This window comes from Balaenoptera borealis, assembly GCF_965194805.1.
Source record: "Balaenoptera borealis genome assembly, chromosome: 1".
In the NCBI taxonomy this organism is placed as follows: Eukaryota; Metazoa; Chordata; class Mammalia; order Artiodactyla; family Balaenopteridae; genus Balaenoptera; species Balaenoptera borealis.
Window position 1 is genome coordinate 120,490,584 of NC_138860.1, and position 21,644 is coordinate 120,512,227.

A 21,644-nucleotide genomic window follows, 5' to 3' on the forward strand; every position below is an offset into this window, starting at 1 on the left:
ATAGGCCAGCTGATCTAATGTATCATTTGTGTTTCCTTATTGATTTTCTGTCTGGATGATCTGTTCATTGATGTAATAGGGAGCTAATGTCCCCCACTATTATTATATTACTGTCAATTTCTCCTTTTATGTCTGTTAATATTTGCCTTATATATTAAGGTGCTCCTATGTTGGGTGCATATATATTTATAATTGTTATATCTTCTTTTCAGATTGATCCTTTGATTATTATGTAGTGTCCTTTGTCTCTTGTGACAGTCTTTATTTTAAAGTCTATTTTGTCTGATATAAGTATTGCTACTTCAGCTTTCTGTTGATTTCCATTTGTATGGAATACCTTTTTCTATCCCCTCACTTTCAGTCTGGTGTGTCTCTAGGTCTGAAGTGAGTCTCTTGTAGGCAGCACATATATGGATGCTGCTTTTTTTATCCATTAACCAGTCTATGTCTTTTGGTTGAACCATTTAGTCCATTTATGTTTAGGATAATTATCAATATGTATGTTCCTATTGTCATTTGGTTAATGTTTTGGATTTGTTTTTGTGGGTCTTCTTTTTTCCCCTTTCTTCTTTTGTTCCCTTCTCTTGTGATTTGATGACTATCTTTAGTATTATGTTTAGATTTCTTTTTCTTTTTTGTGGGTATTTTTGTTTTGTGTTTACCATGAGGTTTTTGTATAGCAATCTCTCTATATATAGATACCTTGCATTTGTACTCTACTCCCTTCATGATTACTGTTTTTGATATTATATTTTACATCTAATTGTTTTTTGTATCCCTTAACTTCTTATCATGGATACAAATGAATTGACTACTTTTGTCTTTTAACCTCCCTACTAGCATTGCATGTGGATGATTTCCTACCTTTACTGTATGAAGACTGAACTGTTTTTGAATTTGAGCTTCTCTACTTAATAACTTTGTGACTGTGAGCACATTAAGTATACTACTTCAGTGTTTTTTTTTTATTTCTAACATGAGAATAACAGTGTCTACCTCAGCAATTACCCAGAGAATGAAAGGGGATAAATGTTAATTTAACATTTAGCACAGTACCTGGCACATAAGAAGCACTCTTTGAAAGAAAGCTGTTATTATTATTATTTTGAATGATAATAGAGATCCAGGAAAGGTCTTTATGTGTATGTGTGTACTGTTTAGTAATTCTGACCAAGGTTATGGTAAACTGGCTGGAGAAACAGGCAGTAGTGAGACATTTGGAGACTTGTTGCAGAGATGAAGAAATGATGGAGTCTGAACTAAGGCAGAGAGGTAGAGATGAAAAGACTACAGAAGTTGGGGACAGACATTATGTGAGGCATTTCTGAAGTGTGCTTATAAGTCTGAGTATTTGCGTAAGGATGGAAGGTTAGAGAGAAGGACGGGTTAAAGTTATCCTAAAGTCAGGGGCCTGTGGGTGTTGACTAAGAATAATACATATAATGAGGAAGTTTCTAGAGGAAGCTGGTAAGTTTGGGAATAAGGGATGGACTTGGAGACTATCTATTTCCAAATTGGTTGGTGAAGCCATGGGGAAGAAGGAACAATCCAGAAAAACATATAAAGTGAGAAGAGGAAAGATGAGAGGGCCTGGGGAAAAATTCCCCAGTTTAAAGGTTGGAAAGTTTAAAGAGTGAGAGAGAAGAATGATCAGAGGGACAGGAGGAGGCTTGGAGACAGTGGTGTCATGGAAGCAAAGGGAAAATACATTTCAAGAAATGAGGGATAGTTATTGGGATAATAGAATGCATAATAAGTAGGCTTATATGTAGTGGCTTTGCACATGAAGCTTACAGTTTTTTGTAAAAGTCAAGTTCAGTGTGTGTGTGTGTGTGTGTGTGCACGTGTGTGTTTGTGTGTGTGCACGCACGTGTGCGTGTGTGCTTGCGTGCATGTGTGTGTGTGTGTGTTGGGAGGATGCTCCACTCCAGGAAGTTATTCAGGAATCCAGGTTGATGCAACCAGACAGTTTTGATCCTCACTTTCTCGGGTCACCTTGAGAGTAGATTCCCCATACCAGACAACAAGGAGAAGAAAAGAGCTTGAAGAAAAAAAGGAGGAGGTGAAACTGCTCAAGGTCTGAAGTAGCACAGAGCACATCAAATGAAGAGAACCCAATCACACAGCCACACCTAACTGCAAGGAGGGCCAGGAAATGTAGTCTAGCCGTGGACCCAGGAGGAAGAGGACCTGCCAGTGGTCTCCTCCACAGGAAGGTTAAGAAGTTTGGTTTAAAAGAAGACTGAAGAGAGTGTGCAGTTTGGCAAGTAGGCATCATTGGTGACCTCCCTCTGCAAGAATATTTAGCAGACCCCTGGAGGTGGAAGTGGAGTGGCCAAATCTAGGGCTCAGCTGATCATAGGAAGAAAACAGGCTGCACTTCACACCCTTGTTCTTTCCAGGAATTACCAGGAGCTATCATCAGCCTGAATTCTAGTCACCTGGCTGCTACAGGGTGGAAACTAATCAACAGAATCAGGCCAAAGCTTTTTCTTTCTTCAGAAAACTTCAGGGTGTTGCGATCACTGTGGCAGTGTTCCCAGAGCTCCAACTTGACTTGTCTGGAGTCCAGCACCTCCCCCCCCCCCATAGCATGCGTGGGCTGGCAGGGGTCAGCAGGGAAGGAGGCATCTGCTGCCTTGGGGGTGTGCAGTATGTGTGCACACGTTCCTGAGTCTGTGTATCTTCCTGTGTTGTCTATTTGAAGATGACATTTGTACTCTGTCCCTCTTTGGAGAGTAGGGGTCTATGCCGTTTTTTTGGTAACAAAGTTTAATTCTTAATTTGCTTATTTTCCAGGAGCTAAAACTGCAGATATCATGAGGTGATTCAGTGTACAATCACTGTCATAAGAAATGCCCTTGCATAGGCTTAACTAAAGAAAATAATCATCTTACACACACAAACACACACACCCCAATTCACATGCTGAAGGCTGTTGTTACAAACCTCTAAGTAGGGCTTTTTGTGGGGGGCTGGCTAGGATAGTGAGAATTCTGCCCCCTCAAACACATGTACTTAATCACCCATTCAGCCTGCAAATTTTCCCAGCAGGATATGTAACTGGGTTTCTCCTGGTGGACTGGATTCATTCTTATCAATTGAGCAAACATTTATAGAAAGCCTTCTGAATCTGAAGCACCCACTTTAGGCCCTGAGAATTGCTATAAAACTCCCATTACACTATTTTTTCCTAGGGTATCTTTTTAAGCTACATCATTAAGTGTTCTTTTAGCTGTTTCAAAGTCTGCTAGTTCCATGGGAGAATCTGGAAGAGAGAGAGAAATTTTTTCACCAAAGGGATGAGGGCTGGTGTTATTTTTGTGACTTCCCCAGCTCTGAGAGGAGAGCTAGGCTCTGCATGTGTGGTACAGGCTGTTGATGTAGGTGTTATATGGAACCTCGATCTTCCAAACTGTTTCTCTGTGAGTCTCTGTGAACTACAAGCTTAGCCAAGCCTTGAAGTCACTGGGATGGTTGAGTCACTAATTTAAACTAGTTGAACTAAGCAGAGCATCTCCCCAACACACCCCCCCACACACAATTTGAATTATAATTCATAATTCTTTAAGCATCATATTTCTCCCAATCTGACACTAATTATAAAAATTCAACTAAAGCATAACCAAATAGAGGAATGGAAGATAGAGAAGAGGTTTCAAATAAGAGATACTGTCTTGTAGTGGTGAAAAAAAAAATCTATTGACATGGAGACTAGTAGGGGTAGGAGGAAGATTTTAGGAAGGGCGTTGATAAAACTAAAGTCCTGGAGGAGAAGAGATTTAAGAGGTGTCAGGCAGGGCAGATGGAAGAAATGAGATGGGGAAAGTGGGAGACTCAGGACAGAGATTGCCACTGCCAAGAAGGCTGCCTGTATCATTTTGATATCAAGACTAAGACACTCTTCAGTTATTCCAAAAGAAAGGTTCTTGACAAGCACAAGATCTTTTAAAAATCATCTTGATCATCACCTCATTGTACAAAAACCCAGTTAACTTCCTTCCATCTGGGTGACGTCATCTCTCCCCATCCAGAATTACACACAGGGAGCTTTCATCCTACCTCCATGAGCTAAATGGACTCTCAAAGGCAAATGATATTTAATTGATCTTCACTTTTTCTAGCACTTTACAAATTTGAGGTTTTCTACTAGAATGATTTAATATAGTTTTAAAATATCCTCCTTTTAGCTATTTGTGTCCTTTTTGGAGGTGTTAAATGTGGAAGCAATTATCCCCTTCATGACAGGATTTTTTTTTCTTGGCTCAGTAAAGCTTTGTGCTTTGTGACACCTGATGCGTAGGTAAGGAATCGGGCTTAGTTTCTATTAATTTGCAGTTTCTTTCCCTTAGAGACCTGAAGGGGTAGGATGTATGCTTCTCTGAGAGATAAACCACAATCTGTTAAGTGTGTAGGAGGACACTGAAAGTTAGAAAAGATTATGTTCTAGAAAAGTAAAATGTGAAAATCTTCCTTTTGCGTTACTCCATAACCATGGCAGAAAGGCAAAAAAGAGCTGATTAAGTGGTTTCATAGGAAGTAACCTAGAAAAGGACAGTCTTTTGGGTTGAATTACTTCTTGTTAGTCTAAACTGGAATCTTTTTAAGAGTGTGTGAAGCATCATATTTTTAGTTGATGGGCCCATGGATTTGAAAGGCTCAGGTTCCTACCAGTGTTCAGAAAGCTGGGGCACCGCCAACAGAGAAGATAAAATAAGCTCCCAGATTTCGTCCAGGGTGTCTGATGCGTGCCAAGAAAATGTATTTTTCACATTCAAAGAGAATAGGTTTTTGTCGTTGTTCATAGAATGATGAGCACACCAGAGTAGATGTTTTGCGTTCTGCCTAAACTGTGGCAGTAGTGAACTGTCTTTGAGAACATGAGATGTTTTATTCCATGTGAAACTGAGGTCAAAACACATTAGAAAATGCAACTGCTTTCTCCATTTTCAGATTCTAGCAAGAAAGTAGATCATTTCAAAGTTGCCTAGCAGACTGACACTCCCCAAAGATCAATAAATCTCATCACAGGGCTGGAGGTGGATAGGGATGGCATGTCAGAAGGAGTTTTCAGAACCCAATGAGCCTTTGTGAAACATGGGAAGTATTTACAGGGGGTTGACGTCAATAAGAAAAGGTCAATTAGGGCAAAATCATCATAATAATTTTATAGAGCATTTCCTCCTGGACAGCCATTTTACTAAGTCCTTTATGTGTATCATCTTAGACATCTATCATCTCTAGGAAATAGTTATGATTATCATCTCCTGCAGATGAGAAAATCAAGGTAGAGAGAGGTTAAGTAATTCTATCAAGGAAATACTGCCCATAAATAGGGGAGGAGAGGCATGGAGAGTACTGAGGCTGAATTCAAGGAGCCTGAGTCCCAAGACTGTGGACTCAACCATATGTAACCCTGCATCTGGAAATCCTTTTATGATTGAGACAACTGAGGATTCAAAGTCTGGTTGGCTCACATAGATGCTGGCGATCAAGGCCAGCTGTATAGGAAAAGTAGAAATAGATAAAGTTTGCCTTTGGTTTCCCTTGACTTCTCTTTATCCCCCTTCGAGGATTCCCACTACTTGTTCTAACCCCACTTCTGATTGCAAATTCAAGTTTCATTTCTATAGGATTTTTTTTTCTAGAAGGGATTACTGTTGGAAGTAAATTATGATATTAGTTTATAAAGGCTTAAGGAGTGACTCCTCTAAGGGGTCTTGGTATTTCAATAGGAAATTTTTAAATGATAAAATGTTTTCAAGACACATGGGGTCATTTCTAAAAGTGATGCTTCAATCTTCATTTCAAACCAACGGGGATGGTATTTTTCAACTGGGGGCTCTGTCTGAGTCCTGAATGCACATTGCGGAATGGCGGTGGCAACTTTCTTGTCTCTTGGAAAGTCCTCTTTTATTACAGAAATGGGAAGAGAGAGTTAAAGGCAGGAGGAAACATTTTGAGGATGGGGAGTGATCCAAAAAGGGGAAAGAAAAGCATGAAATCTCATAATGGGGTGCTGAGTTCAAATTCCACCTCTGCCAGTGTCTAGCCATACGACTAGAACGTGTGCTGGCAGTCAGGACCTTCTCAATCAGTGTTGATGCCCTCCCCTTCTCCCCCTGTCACACTGTCTGTGGGTGAGGGTTGAGGGGAGGGGGCAGATCAGGAAGGGAAATGGTAAAGATTGATGGAGGAGAACTGTCCAGAAGAAAAAGACACTAAGTTGTAAGGCTAAGTTAAGGTGAATCAATTTTACTGCACTCACTCATTCATTTAATGGATACTTATTGATTGCTTCTGCAATTCTCTTGGGTCTGAGACTTAAGACTCACTTGGGTCAGCTCTACACTGTTAGAAATGCAGATTTTGCAGAATCGTGTCTTGATAACACTTAGAATCTGATAAACCCAGCCAACCTAAGGCATGAAATCGTTGCTGGTATCTTTCTCTTGATCCTGATTCAGATATAGCTTCCAATGAGAACTTTGGTATTTTCCAATTGAGAAAATACCATTTTCTGTCTTACCACATTATCCTAGAACACTGTGACCAGAACACCTTATTTAATCAGCACATATTTAATCAGCAAATCTACCACTAACCATGGCCACTGCTCTCTCTGGTAGGCACACACATGTGGTTGGGAAAATATCAAAATATAGTCATTATTTACCTACTTCTGAAAGTCCACAGCTCCTGAGTTAACCACAGCAATAGAAATCACACAGGATGATGTAAACCACTGGATTATTAACAGCTACCCTGGATTTTAATTGAGGATTGTGAGTTACATTCTTATTCTTCAACTAAGACCATGTACAACATAGTGATGCCTGATACCTCCAGCTCTTGGCTTGAGATTCAACAGGTCAAGAAGCATAGATACTAGTCTGGACTAATTTCAAGACTGAAAAGAGGTGATCTAAGTCATTCTGCCTTGACTATGCTTTTGGGAGTTTGTACCCAAGTGCCCCCTGAGTGTCCTGGCCTCACCAGCCTGCACATACAAATAAGGCCATGGTGAAGTTAATTCCCGAATTTCCCTGACCTTGTTGCTCTCTCATTACAAAACTGCTGTACCTCTCCAGCCAAACTCTCCTACCTTCTCCCAGCCTGGAGGGCTGTCTCACACATGCTCAGGGAGAAGTTTGCACCCACTGAGTACAACTGCTGCCTCACTGGCTCTGCCCAGCATTTGCTGTGCCAGTTGACACTCCTCCTTGGGAAAAAGGCTGCTTTCCACAGACATTGTACCCTGGGACTTCCCAGCATGTCACCTGGTGCCATGTGTTCTTCAGGCTTCACCAAACTGCTGGAACTACAGTGTGTTCCACATAGAAAAAGAAAGAGAGAATCTTCCCCTCGCTAACTCGGTACCCTACCTGTCATCTGGGCCCTGACCTAGAACTGCCAGGCGTAAGTAAACAGCTTTTTCAGATTATGCCTCTCTCCCCTCCACCTCCCTGATGCATCTCATGAGGTAATGTAGGGACGGCGGGAGAGCCATGTCATCTCCTCCATTGTTTTCAACTCTGTCCATCCCGCCCAGATCCCCACAGGCCAACTTTGCCCCTTCTCAGTTCTGCCAAAAAACAAAGGCCTTTATGAGTATCCACCTAGACAATGTATACCTCATGGGTCACTGACCTCATCTTCCCAGTCTCTATTTAGGCTCATCCAGGCCCATGATGCTACCTATTCATGAAATTTTCTGGTTTTGCTGAGTTCATAAACGCAAGGGAACTGAGGGGTCTGGTGGTGATTGGAGCCATCAACAGTGTAGACAATCCACATGAGGACCACCCCCAGTAAAGGGCGTCACAATAGCAGACAGAGGAGCTGCTTTTGAGGAGTTTATTAACTCATTCCAGCATGACTGCCTGCTGAATGAGATGGAGCTCAAAATTTGGAAGGTAATTGGCCTAGAAGATACCTCTGCACATAGCTGAGAAAAAGGTATTTGTTCCTGTGGGCTTCAACACAGCATGGACGTTTAATCTCTGACCTTCAGTTCTCCTAGGGCATGAGAAGGCAGGGAGTTGTGGAATTCAGAGAGAGGGAAAGGCACACTGTCTTCATCATGTGGACTTCAGAGGAGACAGGGAGAGAGAAAACACAGGCAGTGATGTAGCTCTTTGTACAAATGTAATGTGCCATGTTTTAATGACCAGGATCCTCAGGGCTAGGCAGTAAGAAGGCACTGTTTTCTTTATGACCTCATCCCCTCTTACCTTTTGACATAAAACAGGACCTCCAGTCATTAATTCTGGAATCAAAGACCTCAAAGTCTTGAAAACAACCCAGTCCGGATTTGAAGGATTCATCAGGGACCAGTTCACCACCCTCCCTGAGGTGAAGGACCGGTGCTTTGCCACCCAAGTGTACTGCAAGTGGCGCTACCACCAGGGCAGAGACGTGGACTTTGAGGCCACCTGGTATGAACGAGTGCTAGGGTCTGGCGCTGGTGGAGGTAGTGTCTGCCCTCTTTTCCCAGAGTTCATGGAGTCTTCCATCTGAAAGGGAAACTTGGAAGCCATTCAATTCCGCCTCCCCATTGTAAGACATCCCTTCTGATGGATAACAGAAAGAATACTGGTCTTACTTTGAGTTAGTAAATCTGCACCAATAGCTAAGATGCTATTAGCTATAATGACCTTGAGCAGACCACCTGATTTCCCTGATCCTCTGTTTTTTAATTGACTAAATCAGTAGTACTCAAACATGATTGTGTATCAGAATCACAATCATGATTCTGAGGACTTATTAATAAGGAGGGCTTATTAAACTGCAGATCACTGAGCCCAACCCCAAAGGTTCTAATTCTGTGGCCCAGAATGGGGCCTGAGAACGTGCATTTCTAACAAACTCCCAGGTGATGCTCATGCTGCTGGACCAAAGGCCACACTTTAAGAAACACGGGATCAAATGAGGATAATGGCCTTGTTACTTCATGGCAGATGCAGAGAGGGCTAAACCAGGCTGACCAACTCGTCCCAGTTTGTCAAGGACTTTCCTGATTTTAACACTGAAAGTCCTATGTCCTAGGAAACCCCTTGGTCCCAGGCAAACTGGGACAAGTGGCCACCCTAGGCTAAATTCAAAATGAGATGACAGTTACAGAAGCATTTTATAAATGATAAATGCTTTAGCATTGTAACGTATGACTCTTTTTTTAACATCCTCAACAAGCAGTGATTAGGCCTCTGAATCCCAGTTTGCTTTTTGAGCAGGTATCTCATTCCTTTGCTGAAGCTCTAATTGTTAGAAACTTCTACCCTGTGATAAGCTGGAATCTGCCCCCTGGTAGCTTCCTCCCACTGGCAGAGTGTTACTCTGCTCCTTTCATTATGTGATAGGTTGGAAATGCTTGAAGAGAATCTCACCTCAATCTTTTTTTCTCCTTTTTTCAAGTGTTCCCCATGGGCAGCAGTCTGATGTATTTATGTTGAAAAGAGCACGAAATTGAGCCAGTCGGGGTACAAGCTGGGCCTCCCACTAAGGAGGGGGACTGAGTAGATCATTTAACTTTTAGCTCAGATTCCTCATCTCTAAATTGGAGATAATAATAGTACCTGCCTCAGGTATATTGAGAGAATTTAATGAAGTAATTACATAAAATACTTAGCACACAGCCTGACATGGTAATACCCCTGAAAATGCAGCAATTCAAGCAAAGGGCCAAGCCAAGCAGATTAGAATACTAGGAAGTCCTCTTCATAAATTCTTCAAGCATGGAGGGAAACTTAGCCTGGAATGCCCACTGGGCCCTGGTGCCAGATTATGAAGATAACCTAGTTATGCTCAATACGTTTATTGACTTGTGTGCATGTGTGTATGCGTGTAGGGAAATGGGAAGTTAGGTTTTTTTTTTCTTTTTGGCATCACAGGATATTAATCCTCTCTAAAACCAGCAATGAAATTGTTTTTGGGGAGACAGAGAGGGTACCGCTTCTTAGCTTCATAATACGTTCCCCAAACACCACCCTGTGAGAGCCCTCAGTTCTCTTTTCTGTGCTTTAGGGACACTATTAGGGACGTTGTCCTGAAGAAATTTGTTGGACCCTATGACAAAGGCGAGTACTCGCCCTCTATCCAGAAGACCCTCTATGACATCCAGATGCTCTCCCTGAGCCAAGTTCCTGAGGTAGGTTTTGTCACTTGCCATTCTGAGGACTGAGAGAACTTGTGTCTCCTGTCAGCTCTGAGAAAGAGAGTTAAAATAAGAAAGTGGAAGACACATGAAAAATGACATCTGTTGTTGCTCAAAAGCTTGTTATAGCAAGTGAGAAGAGAATAAAAAAATGTAAAAATCTGTTTAACCTGAAAACACAGGCCACTGCTGTAGTTCTTTAGTTTTGTTGAAAATTCTGAGTCTCTTCAACCTGCTACAATTTAGGACACTCAAATGCCCTGAAGGAGGGGTAATTATCCCAAGGGTCTATGCTTCAGGAGAGCCAGAGAATGAAGGATAAATGCAGAGAGATTTCATCCATCCATCCATTTGATATTATTGAATGGTTATTATGTCTCTATCAGCACATGAGGAAATCAGAGATAAATTAGACATCGTCCCTACCCTCAAAGAGTTCATCATTAAGTGAAAGAAGAAAATAAGTAAACTAACAGTTCAATAGAGAATAGAATATTATGGAAATTCAGAGGAAGTCACCTAACTCTGGTGTAGGGGATAGTGCAATCCAGGCTTTCTGGAGGAAGAGGTATTTGAGCTGAGTCTTAAGGGACAGGTAGGGGTTATCTGAGTTCATACTCAAGGGTGAGGGAGGAGGTAGGTGTGGAGACAGGAGGCAGCATGGAACAGTCATTTACTGCTGAGGCTCTGCCACAAGTGAAGCTCCAGGAGCAAAAGTCTTTCCATGTGCCTAGAGATGAGTTGGGAAGCAGATTGGGAAGCCCTTTGTGGGCTTCTCTGTAGAGTCTGTATTTTATCCTGAAAACTCTTAGGAGCCACTGAGGGGTCTAAGCAAGGTGTGGCACTACCAGATTTGCACTCTAGAAAGACCACTCTGAAAGACATGTGATAGATTAAAGGGATGATGGGTCATAGACAAGGAGACCTGTTGGGAAGCTGTTGCAGAAAACTGGCAACAAGGATGTGAACTAAGGCCATGATGGGATGGAGAGGAACCGAGTCATCCTTAGACCTGGGCACAAGGGACTCCTGCCACAGCCCACACACCCCCTCCAAGCCCTCCTCTAGCTATGCCTCTCTCCGCTGGATGAGGAGTCAGTGGGACCAAGGCAACAAACACTTCAGGAGCCCGTGCTTCCCCTTCTAGACAATTCTCTGGATATTTACATCCCAGAATGTCCTGCCCAAATAACCCCGAGACTACTTCCAGAACCTGTGCAAGCCTGTTCCCCAGATCTATCCCCTAAAGTGCAAGTCATGCCATTAGTGTACCCTTAAGCCCGAGAGTGAGAAAAGGGGCAGATGTTTGCTAGAGGTATGAATGGGACTTGACATGCAAGCTGGGGTATCCACCCACATGAGTCCAAGAGAGAAGATGGGATGGCCAGGGCTGAGGGCTGGCTCTTCTCATGCTGCCAGGTCCTGGCATGATGCTGCAAGGAATCAGAGAATTTTAAATTCGATCCTGACCTTCCAGATTGTGATGAAGGAATATTTGTCAAGTTAGAGGGATAGAATATATTTCACTTGAAAGTACTTTAGCTTGATTCATAACTTTTAAATCATTAAACATCTGGTATGGGGACATCCAATTATACTCTTACTCCAGGGCCTGCAAATGTTAGGGACAAGCCTCGAGAGGAGGGAATGGATGGAGGGGGAATTTAAGAGGTTGACGAGCCAGCACCAGGAGGCCAGTTGGATGCTGCAGATGTCCCAGGTTTCTGACCCAAGGAGATTTTACTTTTCTGAGAAACGGATTTCATACACAGAGAGAAGAGTGGGTCCATCATTTAATAATAGTACTAGCAGGAGAGAACAGTGTCAAGCAGTAGAGGAACATCAGAGGAACATCTCAGAGACAGGTAGGATCTGAGTAATGAGCTAGTGGGTAGTTGGGGGTTGGTGGGAAGGAGTAACAGAGACAGATTCACAGTTTCCGCATGTAATGCATATTGTTGTGGATTTCAGATAGAAACTATGGAAATCAGCCTGCCAAACATTCACTACTTTAACATAGACATGTCCAAAATGGGACTGATCAACAGGGAAGAGGTAAGAGAACTTTAAACATATTTAAAGCACATTTCCCCCACCCACTCTTTACCCCTCTTTATAAACTTAGGATGATACTATCCCCTGTCACAACTCCTAACAGCTGTTGCTTTTGGAATATTTATAGTTGCCACTGTTTAGAGCCCTCTTAGACTCTGGCCTTTCACTGTCTGAGGGTGGAGTATGCTAGAAGTGGGTGAATACTTATAAAGGAAGGTTGGAAGTTGCAGAGAGTAAAAGAAAAAGAAAGAACAGAGTGTGCCCAAAGAAATAGCTTTGAGATATACTTCTCCAAAAATTGCCCCAGAAGGTCACAGCTCCATTATTCTTCTATCATGAAACGATGAGGAGAAAAAAAAAGATTCTATTTTCATTTTCTTCTATCATCTCTAACTTTTAAGTAGTCAATTTAAGTGGAATACAATATACACAAAAAAAATGATGATATTTGTGTTTCTAGTTGCATTTACAGCAGGCAAGATGAGGAAGTTCATTTTTTTTTTTTTTAGAAATTTCATGTAATATCTGAAACATTTATATTAACATATTTCCATATAAATAACCCAAAGAAAGTTTAGTATTAGTTGTTTTGTTTGTTTATTTGTTTATTTCTTTGTACTGCAGGTTCTTATCAGTCATCAACTTTATACACATCACTGTATACATGTCAATCCCAATCGCCCAATTCAGCACACCACCATCCCCACCCCACTGCAGTTTTCCCCCCCTTGGTGTCCATACATTTGTTCTCTACATCTGTGTCTCAACTTCTGCCCTGCAAACTGGTTCATCTGTACCATTTTTCTAGGTTCCACATACATGCGTTAATAGACGATATTTGTTTTTCTCTTTCTGACTTACTTCACTCTGTATGACAGTCTCTAGATCCATCCACGTCTCAACAAATGACTCAATTTCGTTCCTTTTTATGGCTGAGTAATATTCCATTGTATATATGTACCACATCTTCTTTATCCATTCCTCTGTCGATGGGCATTTAGGTTGCTTCCATGACCTGGCTATTGTAAATACTGCTGCAATGAACATTGGGGTGCATGTGTCTTTTTGAATTATGGTTTTCTCTGGGTATATGCCCAGTAGTGGGATTGCTGGATCATATGGTAAATCTATTTTTAGTTTTTTAAGGAAACTCCATATTGTTCTCCGTAGGGGCTGTATCAATTTACATTCCCACCAACAGTGCAAGAGGGTTCCCTTTTCTCCACACCCTCTCCAGCATTTGTTGTTTGTAGATTTTCTGATGATGCCCATTCTAACTGGTGTGAGGTGATACCTCATTGTAGTTTTGATTTGCATTTCTCTAATAATTAGTGATGTTGAGCAGCTTTTCATGTGCTTCTTGGCCATCTGTATGTCTTCTTTGCAGAAATGTCTATTTAGGTCTTCTGCCCATTTTTGGATTGGGGTGTTTGTTTCTTTAATATTGAGCTGAATGAGCTGTTTATATATTTTGCAGATTAATCCTTTGTCCGTTGATTTGTTTGCAAATATTTTCTCCCATTCTGAGGGTTGTCTTTTCGTCTTGTTTATAGTTTCCTTTGCTGTGCAAAAGCTTTGAAGTTTCAGTAGGTCCCATTTGTTTATTTTTGTTTTTATTTCCATTACTCTAGGAGGTGGATCAAAAATGATCTTGCTGTGATTTATGTCAAAGAGTGTTCTTCCTATGTTTTCCTCTAAGAGTTTTATAGTGTCCGGTCTTACATTTAGGTCTTGAATCCATTTTGAGTTTATTTTTGTGAATGGTGTTAGGGAGTTTTCTAACTTCATTCTTTTACATGTAGCTGTCCAGTTTTCCCAGCACCACTTATTGAAGAGACTGTCTTTTCTCCATTGTATATCTTTGCCTCCTTTGTCATAGATTAGTTGACCATAGGTGCGTGGGTTTATCTCTGGGCTTTTTATCTTGTTCCATTGATCTATGTTTCTGTTTTTGTGTCAGTACCATATTGTCTTGATTACTGTAGCTTTGTAGTATAGTCTGAAGTCAGGGAGTCTGATTCCTCCAGCTCCGTTTTTTTCCCTCAAGACTGCTTTGGCTATTTGGGGTCTTTTGTGTCTCCATACAAATTTTAAGATGATTTGTTCTAGTTCTGTAAAAAATGCCATTGGTAATTTGATAGGGATTGCATTGAATCTGTAGATTGCTTTGGGTAGTATAGTCATTTTCACAACATTGATTCTTCCAATCCAAGAACATGGCATATCTCTCCATCTGTTGGTATCATCTTTAATTTCTTTCATCAGCATCTTATAGTTTTCTGCATACAGGTCTTTTGTCTCCCTAGGTAGGTTTATTCCTAGGTATTTTATTCTTTTTGTTGCAATGGTAAATGGGAGTGTTTCCATAATATCTCTTTAAGATATTTCATCATTAGTGTATAGGAATGCAAGAGATTTCTGTGCATTAATTTTGTATCCTGCTACTTTACCAAATTCATTGATTAGCTCTAGTAGTTTTCTGGTAGCATTTTTAAGATTCTCTATGTATAGTGTCATGTCATCTGCAAACAGTGACAGTTTTACTTCTTCTTTTCCAATTTGTATTCTGATTCTGATTCTGTATTCCAATTCTGATTGCCATGGCTAGGACTTCCAAAACTATGTTGAATAATAGTGGCGAGAGTGGACATCCTTGTCTAGTTCCTGATCTTAGAGGAAATGCTTTCAGTTTTTCACCGTTGAGAATGATGTTTGTTGTATATTGCCTTTATTATGCTGAGGTAGGTTCCCTCTATGCCCACTTTCTGGGGGGTTTTCATCATAAATAGGTGTTGAATTTTGTCAAAAGCTTTTTCTGCATCTATTGAGATGATCATATGGTTTTTATTCTTCAATTTGTTAATATGGTGTATCACATTGATTGATTTGCATATATTGAAGAATCCTTGCATCCCTGGGATAAATCCCACTTGATCGTGGTGTATGATCCGTTTAATGTGTTGCTGGATTCTGTTTGCTAGTATTTTGTTAAGGATTTTTGCATCTATATTCATCAGTGATATTGGTCTGTAATTTTCTTTTTTTGTAGTATCTTTGTCTGGTTTTGGTATCAGGGTGATGGTGGCCTCATAGAATGAGTTTGGGAGTGTTCCTTCCTCTGCAATTTTTTGGAAGAGTTTGAGAAGGATGGGTGTTAGCTCTTCTCTAAATGTTTGATAGAATTCACCTGTGAAGCCATCTGGTCCTGGACTTTTGTTTGTTGGAAGATTTTTAATCACAGTTTCAATTTCATTACTTGTGATTGGTCTGTTCATATTTTCTGTTTCTTCCTGGTTCAGTCTTGGAAGGTTATACCTTTCTAAGAATTTGTCCATTTCTTCCAGGTTGTTCATTTTATTGGCATAGACTTGCTTGTAGTAGTCTCTTAGGATGCTTTGTATTTCTGCGGTGTCTGTTGTAACTTCTCCTTTTTCATTTTTAATTTTATTGATATGAATCCTCTCCCTCTTTTTCTTGATGAGTCTGGCTAATGGCTTATCAATTTTGTTTATCTTCTGAAAGAACCAACTTTTAGTTTTATTGATCTTTGCCATTGTTTTCTTTGTTTCTATTTCATTTATTTCTGCTCTGATCTTTATGATTTCTTTCCTTCTGCTAACTTTGTTTGTTCTTCTTTCTCTAGTTCCTTTAGGTTTAAGGTTAGATTGTTTACTTAAGATTTTTCTTGTTTCTTGAGGTAGGCTTGTATAGCTATAAACTTCCCTCTTAGAACTGCTTTTGCTGCATCCCATAGATTTTGGATTGTCGTGTTTTAATTGTCATTTGTCTCTAGGTATTTTTTGATTTCCTCTTTGATTTCTTCAGTGATCTCTTGGTTATTTAGTAACGTATTGTTTAGCCTCCATGTGTTTTTGTTTTTTACGTTTTTTTCCCTGTAATTCATTTCTAATCTCATAACGTTGTGGTCAGAAAAGATGCTTGATATGATTTCAATTTTCTCAAATTTACTGAGGCTTGATTTGTGACCCAAGATGTGACCTATCCTGGAGAATGTTCCGTACGCACTTGAGAAGAAAGTGTAATCTGCTGTTTTTGGATGGAATGTCCTATAAATATCAATTAAATCTATCTGGTCTATTGTGTCATTTAAAGCTTCTGTTTCCTTATTTATTTTCATTTTGGATGACCTGTCCATTGGTGTAAGTGAGGTGTTAAAGTCCCCCACTATTATTGTGTTACTGTCGATTTCCTCTTTTATAGTGTTAGCAGTTGCCTTATGTATTGAGGTGCTCCTATGTTGGGTGCATATATATTTATAATTGTTATATCTTCTTCTTGGATTGATCCCTTGATCATTATGCAGTGTCCTTCCTTGTCTCTTGTAACATTCTTTATTTTAAAGTCTATTTTATCTGATATGAGTATAGCTACTCCAGCTTTCTTTTGATTTCCATTTGCATGGAATAACTTTTTCCATCCCCTCACTTTCAGTCTGTTTGTGTCCCTAGGTCTGAAGTGGGTCTCTTGTAGACAGCATATATATGGGTCTTGTTTTTGTATCCATTCAGCAAGCCTGTGTGTTTTGGTTGGAGCATTTAATCCATTCACGTTTAAGGTAATTATTGATATGTATGTTCCTATGACCATTTTCTTAATTGTTTTGGGTTGGTTTTTGTAGGTCCTTTTCTTCTCTTGTGTTTCCCACTTAGAGAAGTTCCTTTAGCATTTGTTGTAGAGCTGGTTTGGTGGTGCTGAATTCTCTTAGCTTTTGCTTGTCTATGAAGCTTTTGATTTCTCCGTTGAATCTGAATGATATCCTTGCCGGGTAGAGTAATCTTGGTTGTAGGTTCTTCCCTTTCATCACTTTAAATATGCCATGCCACTCCCTTCTGGCTTGTAGAGTTTCTGCTGAGAAATCAGCTGTTAACCTTATGGGAGTACCCTTGTATGTTATTTGTCATTTTTCCCTTGCTGTTTTCAATCATTTTTATTTGTCTTTAATTTTTTCCAATTTGATTACTATGTGTCATGGCGTGTTCCTCTTTGGGTTTATCCTGTATGGGACTCTCTGTGCTTCCTGGACCTGGGTGGCTATTTCCTTTCCCATGTTAGGGAAGTTTTCGACTATAATCTCTTCAGATATTTTCTCGGGTCCTTTCTCTCTCTCTTCTCCTTCTGGGACCCCTATAATGTGAATGTTGTTGCATTTAATGTTGTCCTAGAGGTCTCTTAGGCTGTGTTCATTTCTTTTCATTGTTTTTTCTTTAGTCTGTTCCGCAGCAGTGAATTCCACCATTCTGTCTTCCAGGTCACTTATCCGTTCTTCTGCCTCAATTATTCTGCTATTGTACCTTCTAGTGTAGTTTCCATTTCAGTTATTGTATTGTTCATCTCTGTTTGTTTGTTCTGTAATTCTTCTAGGTCTTTGTTAAACATTTCTCGCATCTTCTCAATCTTTGCCTCCATTCTTATTCCGAGGTCCTGGATCATCTTCACTATCATTATTCTGAATTCTTTTTCTGGAAGGTTACCTATCTCCACTTCACTTCGTTGTTTTTCTGGGGTTTTATCTTGTTCCTTCATCTGGTATATAGCCCTCTGCCTTTTCATCTTGTCTATCTTTCTGTAAATGTGGTTTTTGTTCCACAGGCTGCAGGATTGTAGTTTTTCTTGCCTCTGCTCTCTGCCCTCTGGTGGTTGAGGCTATCTAAGAGGCTTGATGGGAGGCTCTGGTGGTGGGTAGAGCTGACTGTTGCTGTGGTGGGCAGAGTTCAGTAAAACTTTAATCCACTTGACTGTTGATGGGTGGGGCTGGGTTCCCTCCCTGTTGGTTGTTTTGCCTGAGGCAACCCAACACTGGAGCCTACCTGGGCTCTTTGGTGGGGCTAATGACAGACTCTGGGAGGGCTCACGCCAAGGAGTACTTCCCAGAACTTCTGCTACCAGTGTCCTTGTCCCCATGGTGAAACAGAGCCACCCCCGCCTCTACAGGAGACCTTCCAACACTAGCAGGTAAGTCTGGTTCAGTCTCCCCCAGGGTCACTGCTCCTTCCCTTGGGTCCCTTTGCACACACTACTTTGTGTGTGCCCTCCAAGAGTGGGGTCTCTGTTTCCCCCAGTCCTGTCAAAGTCCTGCAATCAATTCCCACTAGGCTTCAAAGTCTGATTCTCTAGGAATTCCTCCTCCCGTTGCCGGACCCCCAGGTTGGGAAGCCTGACCTGGGGCTCAGAACCTTCACTCCAGTGGGTGGACGTCTGTGGTATAAGTGTTCACCAGTCTGTGAGTCACCCACCCACCAGTTATGGGATTTGATTTTACTGTGATTGCTCCCCTCCTACCATCTCATTGTGGCTTCTCCTTTGTCTTTGGATATGAGGTATCTTTTTTGGTGATTTCCAGTGTCTTCCTGTCGATGATTGTCTAGCAGCTAGTTTGGAAGTTCATTTTTTGAAAGGAAACCTTGCCTTGAAAAAAGTACTTACCCTGACTTGTTTATAGCCATGCAAAAGGTTAAGCCAAGTCAGTGTGTCTGACTAGCCAGCCTGCAGTCCCAACAGGTAGCCTGCTGTGGTGAGTCCTGGGAGATCAGAACTGTCCCTTCCCCACTTGGACCACTCTCAGAATGGCAGGTTTTCTCTATTTGATCCATCTTCCCATGGGCTTCTAGAATGCTAAAAAACACCATTCTATTGGATGCTTTTAGTGTGTAGGGGGAGTGAGATAGGAAGGGACCATCTATTACCATGGCCCTGCTGCTCATAGCCTTTGGTGGATAAAGGCCAATGACGGGAGTCCAAAAGGTCCTACATTCTGGGCCTGCTGATCCAGGAGCCTTATTAGTCACAGCCCCTCTGGCCAGGTACCTTGTTTCTGTTCTGCAAATTATGTTGATGGCTCCATCAGGCTCTGTACCACTACAGCTGTAGCTGGAGGCTGGGGAGCAGTGCTGGGTAACTAAGGTCATGCTCGGGTGCCAGGTGTAGCTGGTACAGGGCCCTGAGTTAAAGAGGAGTGCGATCTTGATCCCACTCGCTGTCCATTCAGCTGAAAGGAGAGGCAGCACTATTTACTTCAGAGAAAGGTGAGGACGTAGATTCCCAGAATGCCATCAATTAGAATGTAAAGACATTTTTGACTGATTACTTTCTTTTTTTTTTTTTTTTTTTACCACTATACATTTCCAGAACTTTTTTTTTTTTTTCCCTGCATTGGGTCTTCATTGCTGCATGCGGGCTTTCTCTAGTTGCAGTGAGCGGGCTTCTCATTGCAGTGGCTTCTCTTGTTGCTGAGCACGGGCTCTAGGCACGCTGGCTTCAGTAGTTGCGGCATGGGGCCCTAGAGCACGTGAGCTTCAGTAGTTGTGGTGCGTGGGCTCAGTAGTTGTGACTCGGGGGCTCTAGAGAGCAGGCTCAGTAGTTGTGGCGCACGGGCTTAGTCGCTCCGTAGCATGTGGGATCTTCCCAGACCAGGGCTTGAACCCGTGTCCCCTGCTTTGGCAGGCAGATTCTCAACCACTGCGCCACCAGGGAAGTCCCAACTGATTACTTTCTAAAGGGCAGGAAAGGGACCTGGCCATGTTCAACAAAGGTGAAACCAATGGGCCCCAAACAGCGAAAGGGTCAGGCATCATGACTAGAGCAGTGCTTAGCTCAGGAGCCCCGATGGAGAGAGGAGGGTCTCCCAGGGCTCCCTGATGCCTCAGGCCTGCAGTGATCCTAGCTCAAATGTGTGCCAGCAGACTGAGGCCACAGTGCCTTTTGCTCAAGAAGTCAGACACGAAGCTTCCTCTGGAGACCTGGAGGCAGGAAGGCCTGAGTCCCTTTGGGCCAGGCCTCCACATAAAGGCACCCAAGTGGCTGAACAAGCTGTCCCCATGTCTGTGTCTGCTCTCTGGGGATGGCCGGAGCCACTCCTGGGCCCTCACTCAGCAGGTGTGTACATAGTGAGGGCAACATATGAGAAGCCCTCAGTGAGTCAAGACACACTGAGAACAGCAGAGAAGTGACAAATGACAGGGTGGGAAGACAGAAGAACTGTAAATGCACAGCTGTCTGGAGCCATTTAGCATTAGGCTAAGAGCCCTGAGGACCTCAAATGTTCCTGAGGGCATGGCAATATTTAGCATTGGACAATGATTGGCGTTCAGAGCGAGTCATCAAGCAAAGGCCAAATTATGTTCACCACCCTCTGTTTAAAAAGCAGGGATATGTAATGCATTTGAGAAACATTTATATCCTGATGATTAAAATTTTTCAAAAAACTCTTTAATTTTCTGGAAAATCACCTCATGTCTCAACTATTGCCAGAAAAGTAAGGTATTACCTTGCTTGAAGTAACTACTGTAGGGCCTATACATTTTCCTGTTTAGCAAGTTGTCTTTTGTTGTTGATTTCATATTGATTCGTAGAAAAAAGGGTAGGTCTGTTTTAATGCCTCTGAATTTACCATGTGGTTTTTCTACAGGTCTTGCTACCATTAGACCATCCATATGGCAGAATTACTGGTACAGTCAAGAGGAAGCTGACTTCAAAGCTGTAACATTGTGGCCACCAGTGGGAGTCCATTCTCAGTTGAGGCATTCCTTAAGCCACTTGTGATGCTGGAAATCATAGTGTGTAGCCATGTAAAATTTCAACCTAGTATGTTGATTTATAGTGTTCATTTTGCCCCTACATGAAAGAATTCTTCTACACCTAGCTCAGCAAAGTGTTTCAGAATTAGTAATTATAACATGCTTTGTGGACACAGTTTACTTCACAAATGCTGAGCAGTATTAGAATAATCATAAATCAATATTTCATTTCAGTGGTCTTGTTCCTTCCTATCTCAGAGAAGCTTTAGAATCCATTCATTAAGAAGATAATCATGAATCAATGGAGGTGTGATACCAGTTAATTTTGTGCGCAAATTTAAGAAGGCAGCATTGTTTTCATCCTACTGATGCTAAAACTTGCTCCTTGGTAATGCAGAAAATGTAATGATAATATATTTTGAAAAATATCACCATTGTGACTTCAATTAGACTAAATACTTGAGTTCTTAAGAATGCTCTAGCATATGTATCATTGGGAGTATATTTCCACTCTAAAAGTACTTTTGTAATCTTAATGTATTGGTTTTATGACTTTTACAACCCTTAAAGAATATTTAGTATACACTGAGGCACTGAAAAAAAGTGTAAATGGTTTTTCTTTGAATAATGCATCACTTTGGCACAAAGAGCCATGTTTAATAAGTGGTAAGTCAATACCCAGGTGGTTGAATATACATATAGAAAGACTAGAGACTATATTTATGAAAATATCAGCAATGATGATTTCTGGATGGTGGGATTACGAGTGATTTTCATTTTTTTTGTCATGTGATTTTCTGAATCTTCCAGATATGAACATTTATTACTTTTATAATCAGGGAAATAAATTTAACTGATGATTTAAAGATGTATGCAGATTTGAGTGGTGGTTATCTTTGTAT

The 21,644-nt window shown here is 41.3% G+C and overlaps 1 protein-coding gene across 1 annotated transcript in view; it reads left to right on the forward strand.

Moving 5' to 3' along the window:
* The window catches only part of LOC309636301 (uricase), a 41,427-nt gene extending 19,813 nt beyond the window's left edge, over positions 1-21,614 (forward strand). Inside the window, exons 5-8 of the mRNA XM_082408698.1 lie at positions 8,252-8,438; positions 10,024-10,147; positions 12,125-12,208; positions 20,634-21,614. Coding sequence (XP_082264824.1) covers positions 8,252-8,438; positions 10,024-10,147; positions 12,125-12,208; positions 20,634-20,708 — 470 coding nt within the window. The 3' untranslated portion in view covers positions 20,709-21,614. The remainder of the gene's footprint in view (positions 1-8,251; positions 8,439-10,023; positions 10,148-12,124; positions 12,209-20,633) is intronic.
* The last annotated feature ends 30 nt before the right edge of the window (positions 21,615-21,644 follow it).